At 43.0% G+C, this 21,268-nt stretch overlaps 1 protein-coding gene across 3 annotated transcripts in view; it reads right to left on the bottom strand.

Annotated features, from left to right (window-relative positions):
- Positions 1 to 20,754, bottom strand: part of ARHGAP10 (Rho GTPase activating protein 10) — a 277,456-nt gene extending 256,702 nt beyond the window's left edge. For 2 of the 3 annotated variants that reach the window (XM_036910129.2, XM_057493417.1), the window contains exon 1: positions 20,378 to 20,754. In XM_036910129.2, the coding sequence (XP_036766024.1) occupies positions 20,378 to 20,531 (154 nt within the window). In that variant the 5' untranslated portion in view covers positions 20,532 to 20,754. The remainder of the gene's footprint in view (positions 1 to 20,377) is intronic. The other variant, XM_036910128.2, reaches the window with a different exon arrangement.
- Between the last annotated feature and the right edge of the window lie 514 nt (positions 20,755 to 21,268).

The following is a 21,268-nucleotide window of genomic DNA, read 5'->3' as shown; positions in this document are numbered from 1 at the left end:
GCCATGCCACCATGTCACCCAGAGCACGGGGTGGAGCTCTTTATGTGAGTCAATAGTAACGTATTGCCCACACGTGTGTAGTGAGCTAGCTGACCAGGGCCATGGGAGAATCCTGGCCATAGGAACCTTCACTTTATCCACACTATTAAAAGGACAAAGCCCTAGAAAAGACTTAAACAGCTTAAACAAACAACTCCAGGATTCTATAAAAAGGAAAACCCGAACTTAGTAAATAAACTGCCTCTCCAAAATAATTACCCATAAGCAGCTCTTTTCCAGTTCTCAGTTGAGGGTTCTTTACTTCACACCCAGCGTTTGGTTCCAACCCCACGTAGTTTCCGCAAGCCTGGCCAGCTCACAGCCACCGAGAACTCCCATTTCTCAAGCCACCAGGGGCCCCGCCCAGCCCCACACGGCCACAGGGCTATCCTATCACACCCAGAAGAGACCAACCCAGAACCCCTTCCACTGGGACATGTGGAAACCAGCCACAAATGAGAAAATCTTTTCCCCCCTCAGTTCTGGACCACCAGCTAATTAACTGGCCCTCATATAATCAAGTCAGCACATTAATACATCTTTTTCTTACACTGTTTGGCTTTTCTAAGTTATTTATCATAAAAAGTACTGAACAGGGAACTTCTAAGGGAGAATCTGGGGAAATAGTCTCAAAAGGAACACAGTCTGAAAAAAGAAATCATGCAAATGAATTAGGGTAGGGAAGAAGGGACAGCATTCAAAACAGAAGGGAAAATGGGCTGGGTCAAAATGAGAGAAAGGTAAAATCAGCAACAAAGCATCTCTGGGTATCTAATAATGGAGTGAGTCCTTCACAAGACCATGTATGGACTTGGGGACAGAGACATATGCTTTATGTCAAAGGACTAGCCCCATGTGAGCTGGATTCTTTGCCTGGCCCTGCCAAGGAGAGACCTTGTGAATACAGACAAGGTTTTAAGCTCTCTTAATCTCTATATCATCATCTGTAAAATTTCTGCACTTACCAGGTAGTATTGGGACCTGACAAATTTAGCTCTTTGAGTTCTTGTGAAAATCCAAGGAGCTAACCAAGTACACTAGGCCCTTTGGAAAGGTCAGCCTCTACAAATGTCAGGTGTGGAGCCTATTATCTTCCCAAGCCAGAAGGGGTGGCAGCTTGACTTGTGGGAAGCAGCAAGGTACAGATGCAAGACCATGAGGTTTGAGATCAGTTCTATCCAACGGAACAGCCATAAATCACATGAGGCTACTGAGCACTGGCAGTGCGGCTGGTCTCCGTGGGTATGTACTGTAAGCGTAAAATGCATCAAGGGATTCCAAAGATTTGGTTTGAAAAAAAAATGCAAAAGATAATTTTTATATTGATTACAATTTTTATGCTAAAGTGGCAATACTTGGGATATACTGGATTAAGTAAAATATATCATTAAAGTTACTTTCGCCTGTTTCTTTTTACTTTTTTAATGAGTTTACTAGAAGATTTTTAATTATATATATGTAGTTTCTATTATATCTTTAGTGTGCAGCAATGAGCTACACTTAGATTCTCAAATTCACTCTGCCAGTTACCTACTCAGGATGAGTCCTTCTACCTCTGTGCCCCAGTTTCTATACGAGTAAAATGGAAATAGTGAGATGACATATGGAGTTCTTAGCACAACACAGGTAGCTGGAAGCTTAACAAATTCATTTATTAATAATTCATTCATTCGGCAAATATCTGAGGACCTACATTTTAAGTAAGACAAAAAACCCTGTGCCTTCATAAAGCTCACATTCTGAGAAAACAGACATTAAAGCAGATACATTAAAATACACAACATATTCGGTGCTATGCTGTGCAACAGGCAGGCAGAGGGGAGAAAGAATGGGGAAGGGATGCAAACTGAAACACTGTGGTCACCAAGGCCTGACTGAGAAAAGCACTCAAGCGTGCAAGCATATTACATATTATCAGCATCAGGTATTAGCTCCAGGGTATGGGCTTTTCTTCTGGAGTGATAAAAAATGTTCTAAAATGGACTGTGGAATGACTGTGGAGGGTTACACATATTTGTGAACATACTAAAAAAGTCACTGAATCATACACTTGAGATGGGTGAATCATATGTTGTGCGAATTATATCCCAACAAAGCTATTCTAAAAAAATTACAAAACAGAAAGTATCAGCCAAAGGTTTATTCATATGTAACTGCGCCACATTCCTTATAGACCGAGATGGAAAATAGTTCCTTTGGATAAACAAATGATTATGAAACACAAAGGACGCTACGGGACATGGACTAGTTGCCTACTTGTACTGTCTGCCCCTCAGCCCTAGTAAGGTCGCGATCTCGGGCACACTGCTCGTGTCACAGGGTTCAGGTGGCTGGACAGGGACGGACACCAGATCCAAGAGCAGCCAATTGACAGGCTGGCCAGTGACCACCCAAGAGCTGGGCCAGATAACTTCTCCTCAAACAAGGACAATGGGCCAACCAACTGCTCTTAGGAAGCTGCTTACAAATATGAAAACACTCGGATGCATAGTAGTGGACCGTGAGGCTGAGGGGAACGCTCAAGAGAAGCAGTAAGTCAAAATATGGGGGACACAGAAACTGAACAAACAGGACCTGCCTGTACCACACTGATGGAAGTTGGTAAAGGGAAATCAAGATGATGAACACAGAGCAGCAAAGACTGGGAAGACTGGCCGGGTCACAAAGCCTTGGGCTCAAAACTAGACCGGCCTATGCTCTCGGTGACTTTCTGGCTCTGGTCTCTCGTTTTTCCCTTTTGCACCTAAGAAGGTCCTGGGAACTGGGTCCTGCTACCTTCCCTGTGGCATCCCCCACTGACCTTTGGCCCTCTCTCTCTCTTTCTCTCTGTCCAACTGCACTGCCGCCAACCGAGACTTGGCCCCATCCTCAAGGTGAGTGGGACAGACCACCAAAGGATTCCCTGGCCCCAGGCTCTTCCTTTTCCCACAGAGGAGTACCTGATTATTGTTCCCTAAACAGCGTACCTCTAATCCTGCTCTAAAACCACTCGTCTTTGGTTTTGTTTCAGGGCATGTCTTACCTCACACTCATCCTTCCTATAGGCCCTAATATTTCCCCCTACATCCTAAATATCCCTAAGTATTCAAGCTCTCCCCCTTCCCCAGAAACAGCCATCCCTCCCATCAACCCATCCCTAGGCAGGTCTATCTACTCCATGGAACCTTTTTAATAACACCAGATATCCATGAAGGCCCCTCTTCTTACAACCTGGTAAGAAAATACAGCCCTTAATTACACAGAAGCTTTTGTTATATATGTGCTATGTTTCCATAACTAGACTATAAATTCTAATAAGACAACATATTATATTTTTGCATCTCTCTTGCTCAACTAAGACTAATAACTACTGTTCACATTAACAATGAAGACCTGCTGATGACTGGGTATTCACTGGAGAAACACTACTGAGCTTGCCAAAGAAAAGGTCAACAAAGTTAATGTTTTCAAAAAGAGCCCTCTTTCTTTTTGATCATACGGTACTGATATTCCTATAGCTACAGTGCCTTCCTGTCAAATGGAATGGAATGCCTTCCAATTTTCCAGGAGAAATGGCAAGCAGTGCCATGAACACAGAGCATCCAGGCTGAGCTTCAAAAGAAGTGGTTATGTAAGAAAAAAATGTTAATGAGGAAAAATATGACATTTTGTTCTTCTTAAAATAACAAGTACTTCTAATTTCACAGCTTTGATTTTCCTTAAGTAATATGTTTGCTTGTATTTTATCATTACTGCTTGGGAACTTTTTAAAGCTATCATTTGAAAGCATTTCAATATTCCTTCAGGGTCCTTGTTCAACTGTACATCTAACAAAACAGTGTACAGTTTAACAGTGTAGCAAAATCACTACTTTTGTCTTTTTCCTGATGTTTTTCTTTGTGTGAAATAAACACTAATTCCCCACCTCTACTCATGTATAACAGTGAAAATTCATCCATGCTATTTGTCTCTACATGGAAAGAGACTAAAGAAAAACCTGTATAGAACTTTCAGCACATTAAACATAAACAATTATTAAGGAATGACAATACAAAGTCAACGGCAAGAAATTATTACCTGACAACAACCACTCTGAGCTGACTGCCCATCTGGAGGTGGTTTGGGAACCACAGAAGAATTGAACTGTTCTCCCACCTGTGACCCAGCTCCTCCTAAGAGGCCTGTCTTCATGCTGTGAAGATCGGTCCACTCCACTGAGGTCAGATGACTTTCTGACTAGACTCTCGCTGCTTTCACCTCCTGAGCTACCATATGATGTAGATCGTTTTCATCAGATGTGAGTACCGGGCAGGAATGTGCAGAGAAGCTGAGACAGCAACCACACATGGTACTAAGTTGCAACATGCGCTCTCTGCCTTAACCCCAGTGGCTCCGGAATCAAAGGCTCTGGAGTTTCACGTCCTTATCTGCTCCTTGACTGGTGTCACCTAACCCCCCAGACTTCAAGGACTTCCAACATTGCAGGAGCCAGATGGGCATTTACTCAGCAACAATTAACCAAAACCTAAGAGCCAGGCACCCTTCCAGGCACTAATGGGGATGAAAAACAGAGACTGCCCTCAAGGGGCTGAGAGTCTACTAGAATCTGGAACATAAACAAGGTAAGATGCAAAGTTTTTAGGAACGTTTGTTCTTTATTAGGACCAGTAGTAGATGAGTGATAGCCTCACCCACAAAGCAATGTCACATCATCTTTGTTCAACTCATTAATTACTCTACTTAAACTTCAAAGTAAGTATGCATCAAGAGGAAGGATTCTCACCTATATAAATTATTAAACCGCTGAGTCTCAAGATTCTCACTCATCCAGACCTAAATTTTCAATATACATGGATAGGACATGAGCATATGAAAATAGTTTCAAGAGGGAAAAAATTACTCTTTAAATATGATTTCATCATTTACTTCTTCATTAATATTACAAGTAAATAGGTAAGAAGAACAACTTCAATGTAAATTTGACACTACAAACGAGCCTCAAGAAACAGACAGATAGGACAAAGCAGGTATCTAAGTGGCTGCTCGGGGCATGTTTTCTTATCTACAGAGTAAAAAGTGTTGGGTACCCCTTCCAGCTCCACAGCAGGAGTCAGGAGACCAGGACTTTAATTCCAGCTTTCTATGTGGAAACTGAGCTTTACTAAATTCAGGATTTATTAGATAAGCTTTGAAATATTTTTAAATTAAATACAATGTCTTCATTAATATTATCTGTGAGCTTGCCATATATGTGACTTTGGACAAAATTCTTAACCTTCTGAATATCAAATTTCAGGAGATTTTTTATCTCAGGAGAAAATTTCAGGGTAAATACAATTAGAATACCATCACCAAAAACAATGAAAATACATCTAGAAAGAAAAGGAATAGCTATTACTTGTGAAGAGAATAAGAAACAATACGGTTTGGGGGAATGATATAACCAGCAAATTTAAGCAAGGGTCCAAACTGGCATTAACAGTAAAGCATCCACTCCACAAAACAAAGGAAAGTACCTATTTTCCTTTAAGGGGCAAAATCCAGCAGGCCTTTTCCTATCAGTGATAAGACACGGACACTGAAACTGGCAATAATATCAGGCTGTCAGTACCCATGCACCCTATGAATCATTAGCACCATTGCTCTTTAAATTCTGCTTTAGTTAAAAAGCAAACAGCAGCAATCCTTTCCATTTTTTGTAATACAAGTAGAATAGTATAGCCAGTCTTCTAGATCATCTGAAAATGACTTCCATCCTGTGATTTTTAATAGCTTAAAGGAAGTTTTTATCACTTTCATGGAAAATTTTTAAATTTCCTAAAGCGTGTTTTGCAGTTATTAACCCCACCCCTGTGGCTTTGCACAAGATATTACCATAAATAAGGTTCTGTGAAATACTGCAGCAACGGCAGTAACATATGCTCTTTTAGAAGACTAACTAAGGGCTTTGGAGGGAGGTGGGTACCTGGCAGCTGCCACTGCAGCCTTCCAGGTGAGCGCCCCTGGGCAAGTAAGCCAACCTGTCTAGACCCAGGTTCTAAAGCTGCAAAGTGGTATTTACTGTAAGAGTAACTACCTGCTACTACTACAAGCACATTACCATTACTTCTGGCAAACTTATAAATTTGTTTAATACATCTCAGATAATGTTTACCAATACCCAAGCTTCTACGTAGATTATGAAGCAAATTAAAATAAAATCTAACATCCCTAACTTAAGACAACAGTGATCTACTCACTGCTGTTTTCAACTGAAAATAGTTCATATTCACCTTTACTTAAACAAATCCACCATATAAAAATGGATATTCACATACACACACAAGGAAAATGGCTGGAAGATGACTATTCATTTTTAAGGAACCATCAATGATCCCTCTTGAATAATAAACATAGTTTAATTACATCTAAACTATGATTAGTTACACACACACACACACACACACACACACACAATGTAAGCCCACAGAACTGAGTATGTATTAATTCCATTCCATTCTAACTTTGTTTTGGTACTCATTCACTAAGCATGCCACGCTCTGACACGCTTCATTCTAAGATGGTCCTCCAATACCCTCCCAGGTCAAATGCTCACCAACGCTCTAGCTTCCACGATGGAACCAAGTCCCTCTCCACCCCTTTCCATTTTCTTTTCACTGCAGACAATATGCTGAGGGAGGGCATTCACTCAAAACTGCATGTTCAGCTTTAAAGATAGTCTGTAATAAAAACTTCGAAGTCACAGAACATGAAGGTCTTTACAAAGTTGCTTCCACTGGACAAAAACACTTGCCACAAACCTTTTTGTTCTATGACTGTCAAGATAAATCACTCCTGCATTCTGGTAGACATGCCAAAAGACAATGAACCAGCTTAGAGCAAACAAATAACTGTTAACAGCGGTTAAGTGATACATCCAGTTTCTGGATGTATGAGGGTTCAATAGATTATAGTTCGCATAGTCAGACAGCCTTTTAGACAATATCAATTAGGATATAGCAGTCAATTCTAAGATTTCAGAAGTCGCATCATAAATACTTAATTTAAGCATCTGAATTTACCTAGACTATCAATGAAAACAAAATAGTCCAAATGGTTGGATTTACCTACTTTCAAATCCTTGCTTTAGATACTACCCAGCATATAAGTAAAATAGACGAGGAAAATATTTCCACAGACTATTGTACAATTTCAGAAAAAAATAAAGCTTATTTGGACTTTTCTAGATGCTTACAGGATTTCTCAATTGATTTCAAATTTAAAATTAAGCCAGGAATACATAAAACTAAAGAGAAAAAAAATCTGCTCTAATTTCTGTTCAAGAAAGGTTTTTCTTTGTTTAAAAGGAAAAGGAATGTAAAATTACTCAATCCACTCAACCAGATGAATTACACTCACAAAGATCAGTTTTTCCTAACAATACTTTATTTCTCCAAAATTAAACAAGAGCATTATCAGTGTCAGGAATTTAAATTAAGCCAGCAAATCACTATTTAATTTTTAAAATAGTTTCTTGGACTACAACAAGTTAAAATGTTATAAATGCTAGCTATTTTCATCTAAACTTTTGCCACAATGATCAAAAAAGGGTCACAGACACTCCCTACTTCAGAGGCTAAATGTTGTAAGGCACAGATATGAACCACATCATCGTATCAACAACCTTAACCTTGTATCCAGGCAAGTTGCACAGACCATAGTCTTCATTTCCATCCTCACCCCTCTCCCACCCTTCTCTGTTTGGGTTAAAATTAATGAACCAAACAATGGGAAAAAAAGAGAAGTCATCCTTATTTTGACATGCTGTCCTCACACAGTCCTCATCTGCCACATAAAGTCCCTAGAACCAGATCAAAAGAGATAAAGTCATTTTCACAACTGCAAGTTCTCCTGCACACAGGTCATCAGCTCTCTTTTCTCTGTTCTACACATGCCTGTGTTGTGAGCGTGCATTCTGGTCAGGCAGACAGTCACTCACTGCCTGCTTCCGCACCCGGGTGGGAGGCCCAGGCTTCGGACTGCCCGAGTATACCACCAGTCATGCCCAGGGATTGGGCCGAGGGTGCCATTAGGGAGGGCAGCCAAATGTCCAGGTTTGCCCAGGACAATCTCAGTTTATAGCTGTTGTCCTGGCATAATTTTACTCTCAAAAGTACCCTGATATAGACCATACAAGTCTCCATATCTCTAAGTGGGGTTTCTCAACCTCAGCATGATTAGCTTTGAGCTGGACCACTTTGCTGTAGAGGAGCTGCCCTGTGTAATGCAGGAGGCCGAGCAGCCCAGCACCACTAGCCTCTACCCACTGGAAGCCAGAAGCACCTCCCTACTACGACAACCAAAAATGTCTCCTGGGAGTCAAAAATCATCCATTTGAGAAAAACTGCTTTAAGGAAAAACAAGTCACTGTTCACTGTTCTCTGGACTTGCAAGAGTACGAGGTCAGATGTGAGCCTTCCCCACCATAGAGCACCAATCTGAGGGTCAAGTCAACGGAGATAAATGCTAAAGATGCAAAAACAGAGAACTGATGCCACTGTTTGAACCCTGGGATTCGGGTGTATTTAAAGCAAGCTCACTCCTCAGACTTCACTCATGCAAGTCAAAAATTCTCTTTTTTGCTTCCACTAGATTTAGTTGGGTTTCTCTCACTGGCAACTGAAGAAAATGAATGAGGATATATCATGTATTTTATGCCCAAAAAAATGTGAACTGTCAAGGGGAAAAAGAGCACATCCTATGTTTTCCACAACAGGCCAACAAACTCTAGTTCTAGAGACACAAGCACTGAGGTCTGAGACTCCTTCCTTTTGAAGAACCTCCAAGTCTCCAACCTTCACATCCAGAAGGCACACTGCGTGCCTCTGGTCAGAGCATCCAGAGCCAAAGGAAGAGACAGGCCGCCCGCAAACCCCTGAAGCATTTCTTATTTCTAGGAATCCTATCTTAACCTACTTAGAATGCAAAAAGTAGGAAAGTTATTTTTAGATCACTGATAATTACTACTTTTTAACTCTTGAAGGTTCTAGTCCACCTCTTCCCTCAAGACAAAAAGGCAGAAATCTGAAGTCCTGGAATGTCTTCCCAGGTCTAGCCAGAGGCATCTTCTTCTCTAGAGATTCCCCAAGAAAACTAGCATGATTCCACTGAGATCAAACAGAAAACTCTGCAGTCTCTCAGTGAAGAAAAGGTATTTTCATGTAATAGTTCTTTTAAAGACCAAGATTTAGGACTGTTTGAATGAACTATTCCACTTTAAGAGCCAGCAGACAAAAGTGTGAAATACAGGCATTTCTTGCTGTCTTGAGGATTGTTTATCCAGTCATTTCAGTCTTACTTTTTCTCCCCACCCACCTGCCATTACCTTTCAGTTTAATATCTATGCTGCATCCCCACCCACCCCTAGTTCTAACAGACTATGACACAAACTCTTACAAGTCAGGTTTCACTTATTAACCAGAAAAAGAATGTGGTGGAGGGGTAATTAAGACAGAATTACTAAAAACTATCTTGCCGTCTACCTCAGAGAGAAAATAAATCCACCAGTTAATAATTCCCTCAAGGTCCTGACACAAGGCTACAAATTTACCGGCGTGTGCACCCATCCCTTCCACCTCTTCCAGTAGAGGAGTAGATGAAGGGCTTGTCCCTCCTTCACCTGGAATCTGAACCCCATCTTCCATATGGAGAAGCCCTTTGTATTCTGGGAATATTCCTCGAGTTTCTTCAATCTCCTCCTTTCTGTTGGATACTTTCATCAGCACATTCAAATCTCACCCATTAAGCCAGTAATTTAGGAGAGCCATCTGTACCAGGGGCTCCTTCATTTTCCTCTCTCCTTCCCCTCTACCCTCTGCAGTCTGGCTGCCATCCCTGCTGGCTGCAAATCCATCTCCCAGATATTACCAGTGACATTGTCTTGCTAATGCAATGTCACCTGGACTCCTGGTAGCTGACCATCCTGTAGCATGACCTTGTCTACTCCTCCCTCCTTCTGGAACATTCTTTCTCCTTGACTTGTGCATCTCTCTCTGCCTGTCTCTGGCTCAGTGTCTGTGTGTGTGTGTGTGTGTGTGTGTGTGTGTGTGCACGCACATGCATGTGTCTCTACCTGTGTCTCTGTCTTGGTGTACATCTCTGTGTCTCTGTGTGTCTCTTTCTCCATGTATGTTTCATGTCTGTGTGTGTCTCTGTGTGTCTCTTTTTCTCTCTCTCTCACAATGGCTACTGCTTTCAAATCTCTTTCTCAAGCTCCTCTTCCATCCATCCCTTAAAAGTCACATTCCTCAGGATTTGCCCTGAGCCACCCTGCCTTCTCCCTTGCATTCTCTCTGGAAAGGTATGCTATCCAGTCATTTCCTATCCATATTCTGTGTCTCCAGAATCTTTACCTTTAGCTCTACTCCCTGTTCCTGAAATACCTACTCATAAAAGAAGCAAACTACTATGTTCACTGGATAGCTCAAAAGAACCTCAGCCTCAACAAAGCCAAAAGAAAAATGTATCCTCTCTCCCACAAAACCTGTCCCTCTGGCTGGACTACCTCAGCAGACAGCACTCAACCACCCAGGCCAGGAACTGAGGAGTCGTCTTGGATTCCTCCTTCCTCAGCCCCCACACCCAATCACCCACCAAAGCCCACAGCCCCTAAATCCTGACTCCCCAAGAATCTGCCTCTTGCACCACAAAGGTGTCTGGTCTATGTGTGTGACCTCCAAACCTCCAGTCACGCTTTCCTCAACTTCATTCTCACAATGACAGCCTGAAAAACCTTTCTAAAACACCATTCAGATTATAAATGCAACTCAATTAAAATAAAAAAAAGAAAGAAAATGCAATTCAGACGATGCCATTCCCCTGCACACTTGCCCCTGTGCCCCTGGAATGAAGTCTGAAGTCCTCAGCCCCCTTCCCAGTCCCACCCCCTCCACAGCCCATCTGAGCCACTCCTCCAGAGCAGAAGATTCTCTTGCTGGGCCTCTCACCCAGTGCGAAGATTCCCTCTTCCCTACCCTAGCATGGAAGGCTCCTACCCTTCCTTTTGGTCTCAGCTGAGAAGTTACTACTTTCTTGAGGTCTTCTATGACTTCCTAAACTAGTTAGTCCTGTTAACTATGGCCACAGCATCCCACTCCTACTCAACAATGTGAAATGACAATGCTTAATTAATCTTCTGTCTCCCCAACTAGAACTCCTAACGTCTACTCAGATATACGTGGTCTCTTTTCACTATTAAACCTCTAGCGACTAGCCCACAAGAGGTGAAGTTCAATCACTTGGATGATACTTTTCCTCACTGTCATAAATGAGGTTATTATTGGGATGACTGTGAACAGACTTTTTTTTTCCTACACTTAGCAAACACGTACAGGGTTCACTATAGATCTTGCAGTTTTCTAAGTGCTTTACAAATAATTTAACTAATTTAATCCTAGCAATATTTAGGGAGATAAAATTCCTATCCACATTTTACAGAAAAGGAAATCAAGGCACTGAGACATTAAGCAAGTTGCCCAAGGTCACGAAGTAATCTGACTTCAAAGACCATGATCTTTAATATTGGTCCTGTGCAGCCTTTGGCCTGTATTTCACAAATGAAAAACAAAACTGTCCGAGTGACAGAAGTACTACGGGCCAGATTCTCCAATTAAAGTAATGACATGTCGATGACACTCCACTCCTTTGTCCTTTTTTTGGCTTGAAACTTTCAAGCAAAGATCTTCAGTAACATCCCAGATTTCAACACACTACTACAGACGGTTTCTTCTATTTAACAAATGAGAGGCCTAGTTCAGCCCTGTGCTTCAAAATATCACTAGCCTGGAAGAGAGAAAGGAACATGTGTTCACAGACTGTTTCTACTATCACTGTTGGTAAAGCTACAACTGGGCTCAAGTTCAACCAAAGGAAGTCAGGATAGCACTATTCTAATAAGGATGATGATGATGGTAATTAATAATAATAGCACCTACTATGAAGCAGGCAGAGTTCTATGATATATAACACGAGAATTAAACAACACCCCAAGAGGCAGAGTTCTTACTATCTCCATTTTACTAATAAAGAAATAAAGGCACTGAGAGTTTAAGTAACTTGCCCACAGTCACACTGCCAGTAAGTGATGGAGCCAACTTCACAGAGAAAAAACCATTCACTTTTCCATGGAGCATTAAACCTCGTGTAGTCAGACCTGAGGTGACATTACATCGGCCACATTGATTTCCTCCAGTCACACACCTCACCATGACTTGCTGCCAGATGGCGACAGAACACCAGGCCCTGGCACCCGAGGGTAAACCATGCCTGTGGGCGAACAAGTCAGCCAGGAAGGAGAAATCACCCTCCCTGTTGAAATATTATTGACACAAGATTAACATCTGCCTCAGGAAATACAGGGAGGAAATTGGAGCTGGGCCAGGGAGGCAGCGTTCGCACTTCTAGTCAGTCTTGGGGTTTAAAGAGATGCCTGCCCTCAGAAGGTAAAATGTCTGCAGGGGGTGGGGCGGGGGGTGTGTGAGGTGGGGGTGGGGGGAAGTGTGTGTAAAAAGAAGGATGTCAAGGCTTTCTCATTACAAAAGCATCCCTACATTGGGTATTAAACAAAGCAGGTTGTTTCCTGTTTGCTGTGAGGCCTATCACAAAATACCAACCAATCCCTGCCTAAAAATCATGGGCATCTGACCTAACCAGCCTGACAGTTAAGAGTTCTTAATGCATCATGTGTTTATGGATGCAAACTTTTTTTTTATGTACACTAATATTGGAAATCTCATTTCAATGAAGCAAAAAGGCATTTAAAAACTCTTTGTGACACTGACTGGTTATTTCTTACAGTCCTAAAACTTAAAACTGGCTTGCCTCTGATTATCCTTCCTGAGCTAAAAACATATCAAAGAAAAATTCTATTAAATGTCTTCAAAATTCATGGATTCGTTATTTACAGATTTTTATCAAAGCTAGTGTCTTAAAGTTTATAAAGTTAATTACAATAAGGCTTTCATACTGAATAAATTCTCTATGTTTTTCTTCAATTAAAAAATGCAGGTAAAGTACCAAATGATTTCACTCATTGTGGAGTATACGAACAAAGGAAAACTGAAGGAACAAAACAGCCACAGAATCACAGAACCCAAGAATGGACTAACAGTTACCAAAGGCAAAGGGACTGGGGAGGATGGGAGGGAAGGGAGGGATAAGGGCGGAAAAAAAGAAAGGGGGCATTACAATTAGCATGTATAATGTGGGAGGAGGGGTACAGGGCGGGCTCTACAACACAGACAAGTAGTGATTTTATACCATCTTACTACGCTGATGGACAGTGACTGTGAAGGGGTATGTGGGGGGGACTTGGTAAAGGGGGGAGCCTAGTAAACATAATGTTCTTCATGTAATTGTAAATTAATGAAACCAAAAAAAAAATGCAAGTATATAAGGCATATCACAAAACATCTTAACGTTGGTTATGTAACATCTGCACAACATTGACTAACAAAGTCGTTTTAAATGCCATTTGTAGGAAAAAGGGGTTGAACCAAATGAAATAGAATATAATATACACACAAAATATACACACACTCCAAATAATTACATGGATCCACATGTATAAATCTCACAACATGATTTCAGTGGGGAAAAAGTTGCAGAATCCCTGGAGTATGAAATCATTATGTAAAGTCTAAAAACATGAAAAATATACTCTCATTACTTAGGGATGTGTACACATGTATTAAAATGCCTGGGAATAATAAACACCAGATTTGAGATGGTTTCCACCTTTTGAGGAGAAGGATGGGTTGCTTCTGGGGAAAGGCAGACAGAAAGCTTTTAGTTCTAAAAGAGAAGCAAATATAGTGGTGTTTATTATGAGATTCTTTATAGCTTGTATATTTCTAAAATATATCATAATTTTTATTAAGGAAAAACACCTAATACTAAAGTATGAGAACAAAATTAAAATTTACTCTACCAAAGGGTGTAAGGGGAACAGGGAAGAAAGAAGAAACTGAGAGGAGGAGAGGGAGAGATTAAGAGACCGAGGGGAAAGAAACTAGCTTTCTGAGTACAGGTCGGCATCAACTAACTGATCCGAAATCAACCCTCTCTCTGAATGTCTATACTTACTGTACAAATCAGCAATCAGTATTGCTTACAATCATCATCTCAGGGCGCCTTGCCTTAAGTTCTAAATCATGGTCCTTGTGATGAGCTAGTAAGAACAGTCTCCTCACTAGACCACAAAATATACACACACTCCAAATAACTAAGAGTTATCCTAACTTCCCCTAACAGAAGACCACAGTTACACCCCTTTAAGGAGACAGCTCATGACTGTAGTTGGCTATGAGGGTTCTGGAGTTAGACAAATGTGAGCTCACATTCCAGCCCCACCACTGACATATTGTCTGATTTGAACAAGTGACAACCTTTCTAAATTTAGTTTCCTCATCTGTACAGTAGGATAATGACATACTTCACTTTGAGTCTTTACATTATGAGTAAAGTCTTTACATTATTTAATGTAAAATAATGTAATGAGTAAAAATTTTTTTAAATGAGTCTTTACATTAATGTCTGTGCTCAGTCTAGCACAAAACAGAAAAAAGCTTATAAAAGTTAGGTATTTAAAACTATTTAAGTCATATACATTTAAATAACATAAGTTTTCAAATGTAGTTTCTATCTGCCTAAGTCTCTGAAATGTAATCCACTAAAAGTAACCTAGTAAAACATCCAAGACCCCTTAAACAGAATTATAAACAAATTTCTAAACACTCTCCTACAAATCCTGAAATAAAGTCAACTTGACTGGGCAAGTTTTCTTTAAACAAGATGAAGAAAGTCAAAAGCAATGTCAAGACACTGAATCCCATAAAACAATGTTTTCATAGTTATGTTTCTAACATTAAACTTTTTAAAAGTAACAAAAGACAACATGCTGTAATCAAATGTAAACATTTTACCTATTCACCACCATGTACAGTCAACAATCACTTAAAAGCATAATTTATGGTAACCTAGTAGACTACACAATGTTTTTATATCCTCAGTAATTCTTGCCTCCCTTATGACCCGAAAAGAAAACCAAAGGCATAAGGTGATAAACAGCCACTGGAGTCACAGGGAAAAAAAAAACCTTCTTTGGGAATCTGTCCAGGCGACTTTGAGGATTCTTGGGTAGAGAACAGGATTACCTAACAGCTTAAGAAGACCATCCACCTTCGGGATGTCACTGGCTACCTTCTCTTTCCTATTGTGAATTTTTCATCACACACAGTTTCTTGCATGTCAAACACTAAAGTGAATATCCTTCAAAAGTGTCACTGTCATTCTTAAGTATCTGAAGGCTCCAGTCACTGATGCTGTCATCTCAGTACCTTGAGCTGAGCTCCCCCAGGCATTTCCAACTCTTCCTTACCAGTCCCCTGGATGAAAGGCCTGCTGCTGACGGCTTGAGCCTCTGCCACAAAGGCTTGCTAGACTTAAAACAGCCCTAGTGACACCTGACACTTCATTTTCAGATCTTTGTGAACCAGAAACAAATTCTGAAAATATTAAGGTACCACTTAGCTTTGATTCATCAACATACTTCCAAGATTTTTCAGCATCCTGAACTACATTCATACTTTGCAAGCCTTTCCAGAATTTGGCAAATTTGTCCATCTTCTTGGTCATGGGTAATGATGATGTGGACAAATACACTGTCATGGGCAATAAACACTAAAAGGTTACATACTGGCTTCTGGGCCAGAACAGCCACTTTTCAGACAAGAAAAGGACCTTGATATTAAAACATATACCTCCAATTTAGAATGTACATAATAATTGTTAACTTTTGAGTGCCTATTCTAACATTTTACATGTATTAACCCATTTAATCCGACTAGCAAGCCCTAACCAGTAGACTGTATTTAATCTCCATTTTATAGATGACAACATAAGATGCAGGAAGGCTGAGTGAACTAACCACAGTTCCACTGTTAGTGGTTGACCTAGGATGTGCATCCTGATAGACAAGTACCTCAACCTATGCCCTTAGCCTTCTATACTATCCTGTCTCATCAGCCATTTTAAATGTTAAAACACAAAAATGCCTTCCTCATCTTCTCCCTCTTCTGAAAGTTAGAGTTCAGTGCTTCTCAACTCTGATTGCATGTTTTTATAGCCCCCAGGTGATTCTGATGGTCAGCTCAGTCTGAAAACCACTAAGCTGGACTAATCAGAATTACCCCATCACCTCTTCCAGAGCCAGTTGGGAAAGAGCGTAGGCACCTAAACAAAATTTGGAATGTCACAGAGAGAAAAAGCATGTTGGCTGGGCAAACAAGAGAATCTACACAGCCCCTTTACATTTGTGTTTTCAAAACACCTTTACCCCATTTTATTCATTCCTCAACGATTTCTGCAACAGTCCCATTTTACAAGTAAGGAAACTGTGGCTCAAGTTTGCTGTGTGAAATCTTACGTCCCTCAAACATCATATATTTCAATGTAATAGCAACTTGGGGAATTTGCTCCAAAAGGAATTACCACATGAATGATTCCTCTGAAACAATAAACACAAAGACAACAGAAGAAAATTTCTATGTTGTCCTGAGAAAAACAAAGCAAAAATGATTAAAATGGCAAGGCCTCAAACCAAGATTTGAAACACTAGAATTCTAGTCCCAGCTGCCATTAACATCCTTCCCAATGTCTGTGATAAAAGTAAGCTCACTTATGAGGGCCCCTTCAGTTTAACACAAACACACATATACACAGAGCTAGACAATCAAAGTTTACCAAAGAGTATTTTATATAGCAATGTGCTTAGTAACTGTAAGTACTATTGCTTAAAATATACATATTTTCCACTAAAACAGAATAGATTCTCTCAAGAATGCCTAATGTAAAACTTAACCAAATAAAGCATATATGGCTTATGGCTGTTTCTGCCAAACATGTATACATTTCTATGAATCATGAGCATCCAAAACTATGTAGACATCACAGGAAAGGGTTACAAAAGTTTAAACTGTATTGAAAGAGGACACTGGTTATTCTAGGAAAGGAAAGGAGTGAGAAAAGAAAAAAGACTAAAGAAGCCATTTAAACAAAGACTCCATTGAATTGAGTGAATTATCTCCCAAATCTACCATGTAAGTCAATGATCCCAGACTCCTCTGTGGAGTTCCTCCCTACCCCCACTGCTATCTCCAAATTCACCCTACACCCAGATGTCAAATACTATCTCTAAACCCTCTCTTTCCCATTATGTTAGGCTTCTCCTGAAGAACCCTCGGTGATTCTCCACAGGGTAAAGTCCACATTCCCACTGCTTTTACAGCCTCCATAATCTGAAAGTGGCCTTTCTCTTCATCCCATTCTACTCCCCAAAATGAATCTCCATTCCAGCCAAACTGGTCTCTTAACTGTCCTCAAACACTGTGGTAGTCTGGTTTCTTCTCAGCTGTTTCCAATCTGACAAGGTTCTACAAGGTTCTTTTCATTACTTAGAACACCAATGAGCTCCCAAACTTCCAGCGAACCTCCACTCTAACCTACAAAAAACTCTTGTTTCTGGCAAAGTTAGAATGCTTGTCACTGAATCTTTAACCTTTTAATATATATCTGTGCATCCTTTGTTTCTTCAAGAACTTAGCACCATGCATACAAGCATTCAAACACGTCCCTAGATTGAACTGAATACAACTACAGGACAATAAGTTCAAGGACAAAGGCCTCTACCTTATTACCTCTTTGTACCTCAAGCCCCATATTTAACAAATCATAGATGCTAAATATTTTCTGACTGCTACAGTACTGACCTCAGCAAAAAGCCTAAGGCCCTACAGAGTGGCCTCTGACTTCTTTAAATACTGATGTCATATTCGGGGCATCAGGACATCAAAAGTACATAAATACAACAAGTACTCAGTGCATGCAGGAGGCACCTTACAAGGCAATCAAAAACAGAAATCACTTAAACTTAACAACTCTTAAAACGCACAAAATCCCATTTTTGCAAAACAAAGTGTAAAACATCTGAAAATATAATCGGTCTGAGCGAGTTGATTGCTGTTCTTTCTGGAGCTTCTCCCTCCATCTCGTGTCCTTCCCTTGACTTCCTGACTCTCAGATGTTAACAGAAAGGCTCAATCGGTTAGGCGAATGATTGACCTAGACTACAATTTCAAGTGACCTAATCAAGCAATTTCCAAACGCTGCAGAACTTTACTAATGCCTCTAAGAAGTGGGACAACAGAAACTGAATACAAAAGAATTAAGTGACCTGTTCAGCTGTCATGTAACCAGACTTAAACAGTAAAGGTGAATTAAACTCAGGTGTCCTGACTTAAGTCCATTACTCTTAGTCTTTAATAAGAACTAGAAGTAAACTTTACAGAGCAAGCTGGGCAAAGGCTGGGGTTTCCTAACTGGACAAAAGCATGTGAGCTAAAACTGTTTTGTCTCTTGTGGAAAATAATTTAAGTTAATTAAACACAAAGGCGGGGGGTGGGGGGGACTTGTGGTTGCTTTTTTAAGCATTACAAATTATGTTTCTTATGGTAAAGGACAAGAGTAAGAGACCAATTAGCAAATTCAAAAAGTCTACATTCTTGGGGAGAAAGCTGACAGCTGGGCCCCCAGATGCATGAGCTGCTGCTGGAACACCAGCCATGTGTCCTGTTGGCAGAAGAGCTCATAGGCAGTCACATAAATAGCTTTCTACCAGTGGCCAAACTGGCTTTGCCATCTGCCTCTCTCCACACCAAAGCCTCCTTCCTCATCTCCCAAGCTCCACAGGGAGCTGCTACCGCCAGTAAGAGAAGAGAAGGTACACTCCACCCCGACCCAGTGACTGGTCAACACCGTGCTACCAGAAGGAAGGGTCTCTCCCCATGTACACACACACACACAGCCCTTTTCCTCCCCACCTCCCACCTATGCCTGCTCCTACATTATTTAAAGCCCCTCCCTACTTTCCACCCCACACACAGACCTAATGCCAAGGACCCGGGAGAGCCATCAACCAAATACGCCCATCAGTCACATGTCCCAAAGTGATTCTCAATACTCATTCTGCAACACCAAAGAGGTCACAGAACCAAAGGAACCTTGGCTATCATCCAAAGAAGCTGAGTGACTTGCTCCTAAAATTACAGGGACAGCGAACTAAATCCTTCCCATTAAAAGTTACTTCAACTCATTCACTAAATGAATAGTTACCGTTCCAGGCACTGTGCTGGATACTTGAGACAGTTCATTCGGTATGTTTTCATCTTCCTTAATGCAGAAGGGGATGCAGGGAGGGATGTCTACCAACAAGTGTAGAAGGGACAAACCCCCCCAAGGCTGGGAATTACTTAACTGCGAAACTAGGGAAGATAGAACATAACGCAGACTTGCCAGGATGGATTCTGCGCCGGCCCCCAGCCCTCTTCCCGGTCTGCTGTATGGACAGGTCTTTTTAAGAAATGAAAAGGGGGCACTCCCAGGCATCCTGGGAACGGGCTGTGAGTTACAGATGTGGTTAGGCTGCCCAGCTCCTCACCCGGGCCAATGCTTATTTCCAGCTGCATCACCAACTCCGTGTTTCGGCACAAATTTCTGCCCTCCTCCCTCCTAGGAAAGACTGGTCTCACATAGATGTACAGATATCTCCTACTTCTCCTCTGACCACTTCCGAGTTGTTCAAAAGATAACGAACAGGGGAATAAGGCATCACGCTCGACAGGGGTGGAATTCCCTATTTTCAGGCAGACCTCGCTCGCTCGGGCCAGAGGGCAAGCTGCCTGCTCAAGCTTCCAAAGCCCCAATCTTTGAACCCTCCCCAGCGCAGGAGGAGGAAAGGAATGTGCCTAAGTCTAGCAGCGCAACGCCAGGTGGAGTTTCTGGTTTAGCAATGAAGGACCCGGGACGCGACTGTCGGGCAAAGGATCAGGAAATAACAGGGAAAGGGGTGCAGTTTGAGGGACTTGTGAACAACTCAACTCCCAGCAGGTCTTCAAATAATCCCAGGAAAGTTCTTTTGAGGGATCACGAGACAAAACTGGTAGATCTGATGTTTCTGCTTCGTGAGCAGCTTTAGGCTGCAATAAAACCTGACCTGGGGCGGGTCCAGCGGAGCCGCGGAGGGTGGCGGGCTGGGGCTCCGCGCTCGGCGCCCGGTTCCGGCCGCCGCGGGGGAGCAGGGTTGCGAAGGGGGCTCGCCGCCGGCCGCCTGGGGAGCCGGGGAGGAATGACCCCCGGGCCTCGCGGTCTGAAGGCGGCCCCTGTCCCTCCGGCAGCTGACGCCGAGCACGGGCTGTCCGTGTCCCTCCGGAGAGGCTCCTCCCGGCCTCGCCGCGCCGCAGCCCGCCCGCCCCAGGTCCCCGCTTACTCTTGGTCGCCGCGATGAGGCTCTTCCCGTCCTTGATGAGCTCCTTGATGAACTTGTTGGTCCTCTCGAGCTCCGCTTCGTGGGCGCGGACCCTCTCCCGGAACCACGGGCTGTCCAGGTAGCAGTCGCTGAACTCCAGGGGCTGCAGCCCCATGCCTGCAGCGGTCCGCGCGCTGCGCCCGAGCCGGGCTTCGGGGCCGCGGCCGGCAGTCCCGGGGAAGCTAGGAGCTCGCGGCGCGCGGCAGGCGCATGTCCCTCCGAGCGGAGCCTGGCCGCGCGGAGGCGCGGCTGCAGAAGTGAGCAGGCGGCGCGGCGCCCCAACCCCGCGGCCCCCTCCGAGCTCCGGGCCCGCGACCCCGCCCCGCCCGGCCCGGCCCGGCCCCCGCGCCGCAGACCCTCCCCGAGGCCCGAGGCCGCCCCGCCCCCGGCGCCCGCCCCGCCCCGCGCGGCCCCTCCCCGCTCGCCCCCTTCTTTTTCCTCCGCCTTCCTTCCTCCTCCCCTCCTTTCCTTTCCCTCCTTTCCCCGGACGCCGCCTCCTCCGCTTCCTTCCGAGGCTTCCTCGCTCCAGAATTGCGCCCCGCGGCTCTCCCCCACCCGGAGCGCGGGCCCCGCCCCTCTCCGCGGGTGCCTCCCTGGCGGCTTCTGGCTGCTGGGCGCGCGGCCCGGGCCTGGAAGGGGCGCCTGAACTGCAGGCTCCGATCCCCGCAGCTGGGCTGCACAGTCCGAGGGCCGGCTTGCTGGAGGAAGCGGCTGACTCGTGTATCTCGTTTAGCCCGGGATGGACCCTGGGCTGTAACTGCACGCGCACTCAGGGCCCTCATTTCCTTCTTCACGTGCCGCCTGTGGGGTAAAATGTGTGTCAAATCCCCGCGGTGTGTCAAAAGGCCTTAC

The sequence above is a fragment of the Manis pentadactyla genome, chromosome 1 (genome assembly GCF_030020395.1).
Source record: "Manis pentadactyla isolate mManPen7 chromosome 1, mManPen7.hap1, whole genome shotgun sequence".
Taxonomy (NCBI): Eukaryota; Metazoa; Chordata; class Mammalia; order Pholidota; family Manidae; genus Manis; species Manis pentadactyla.
This window is presented reverse-complemented; position numbering and strand designations above follow the sequence as displayed.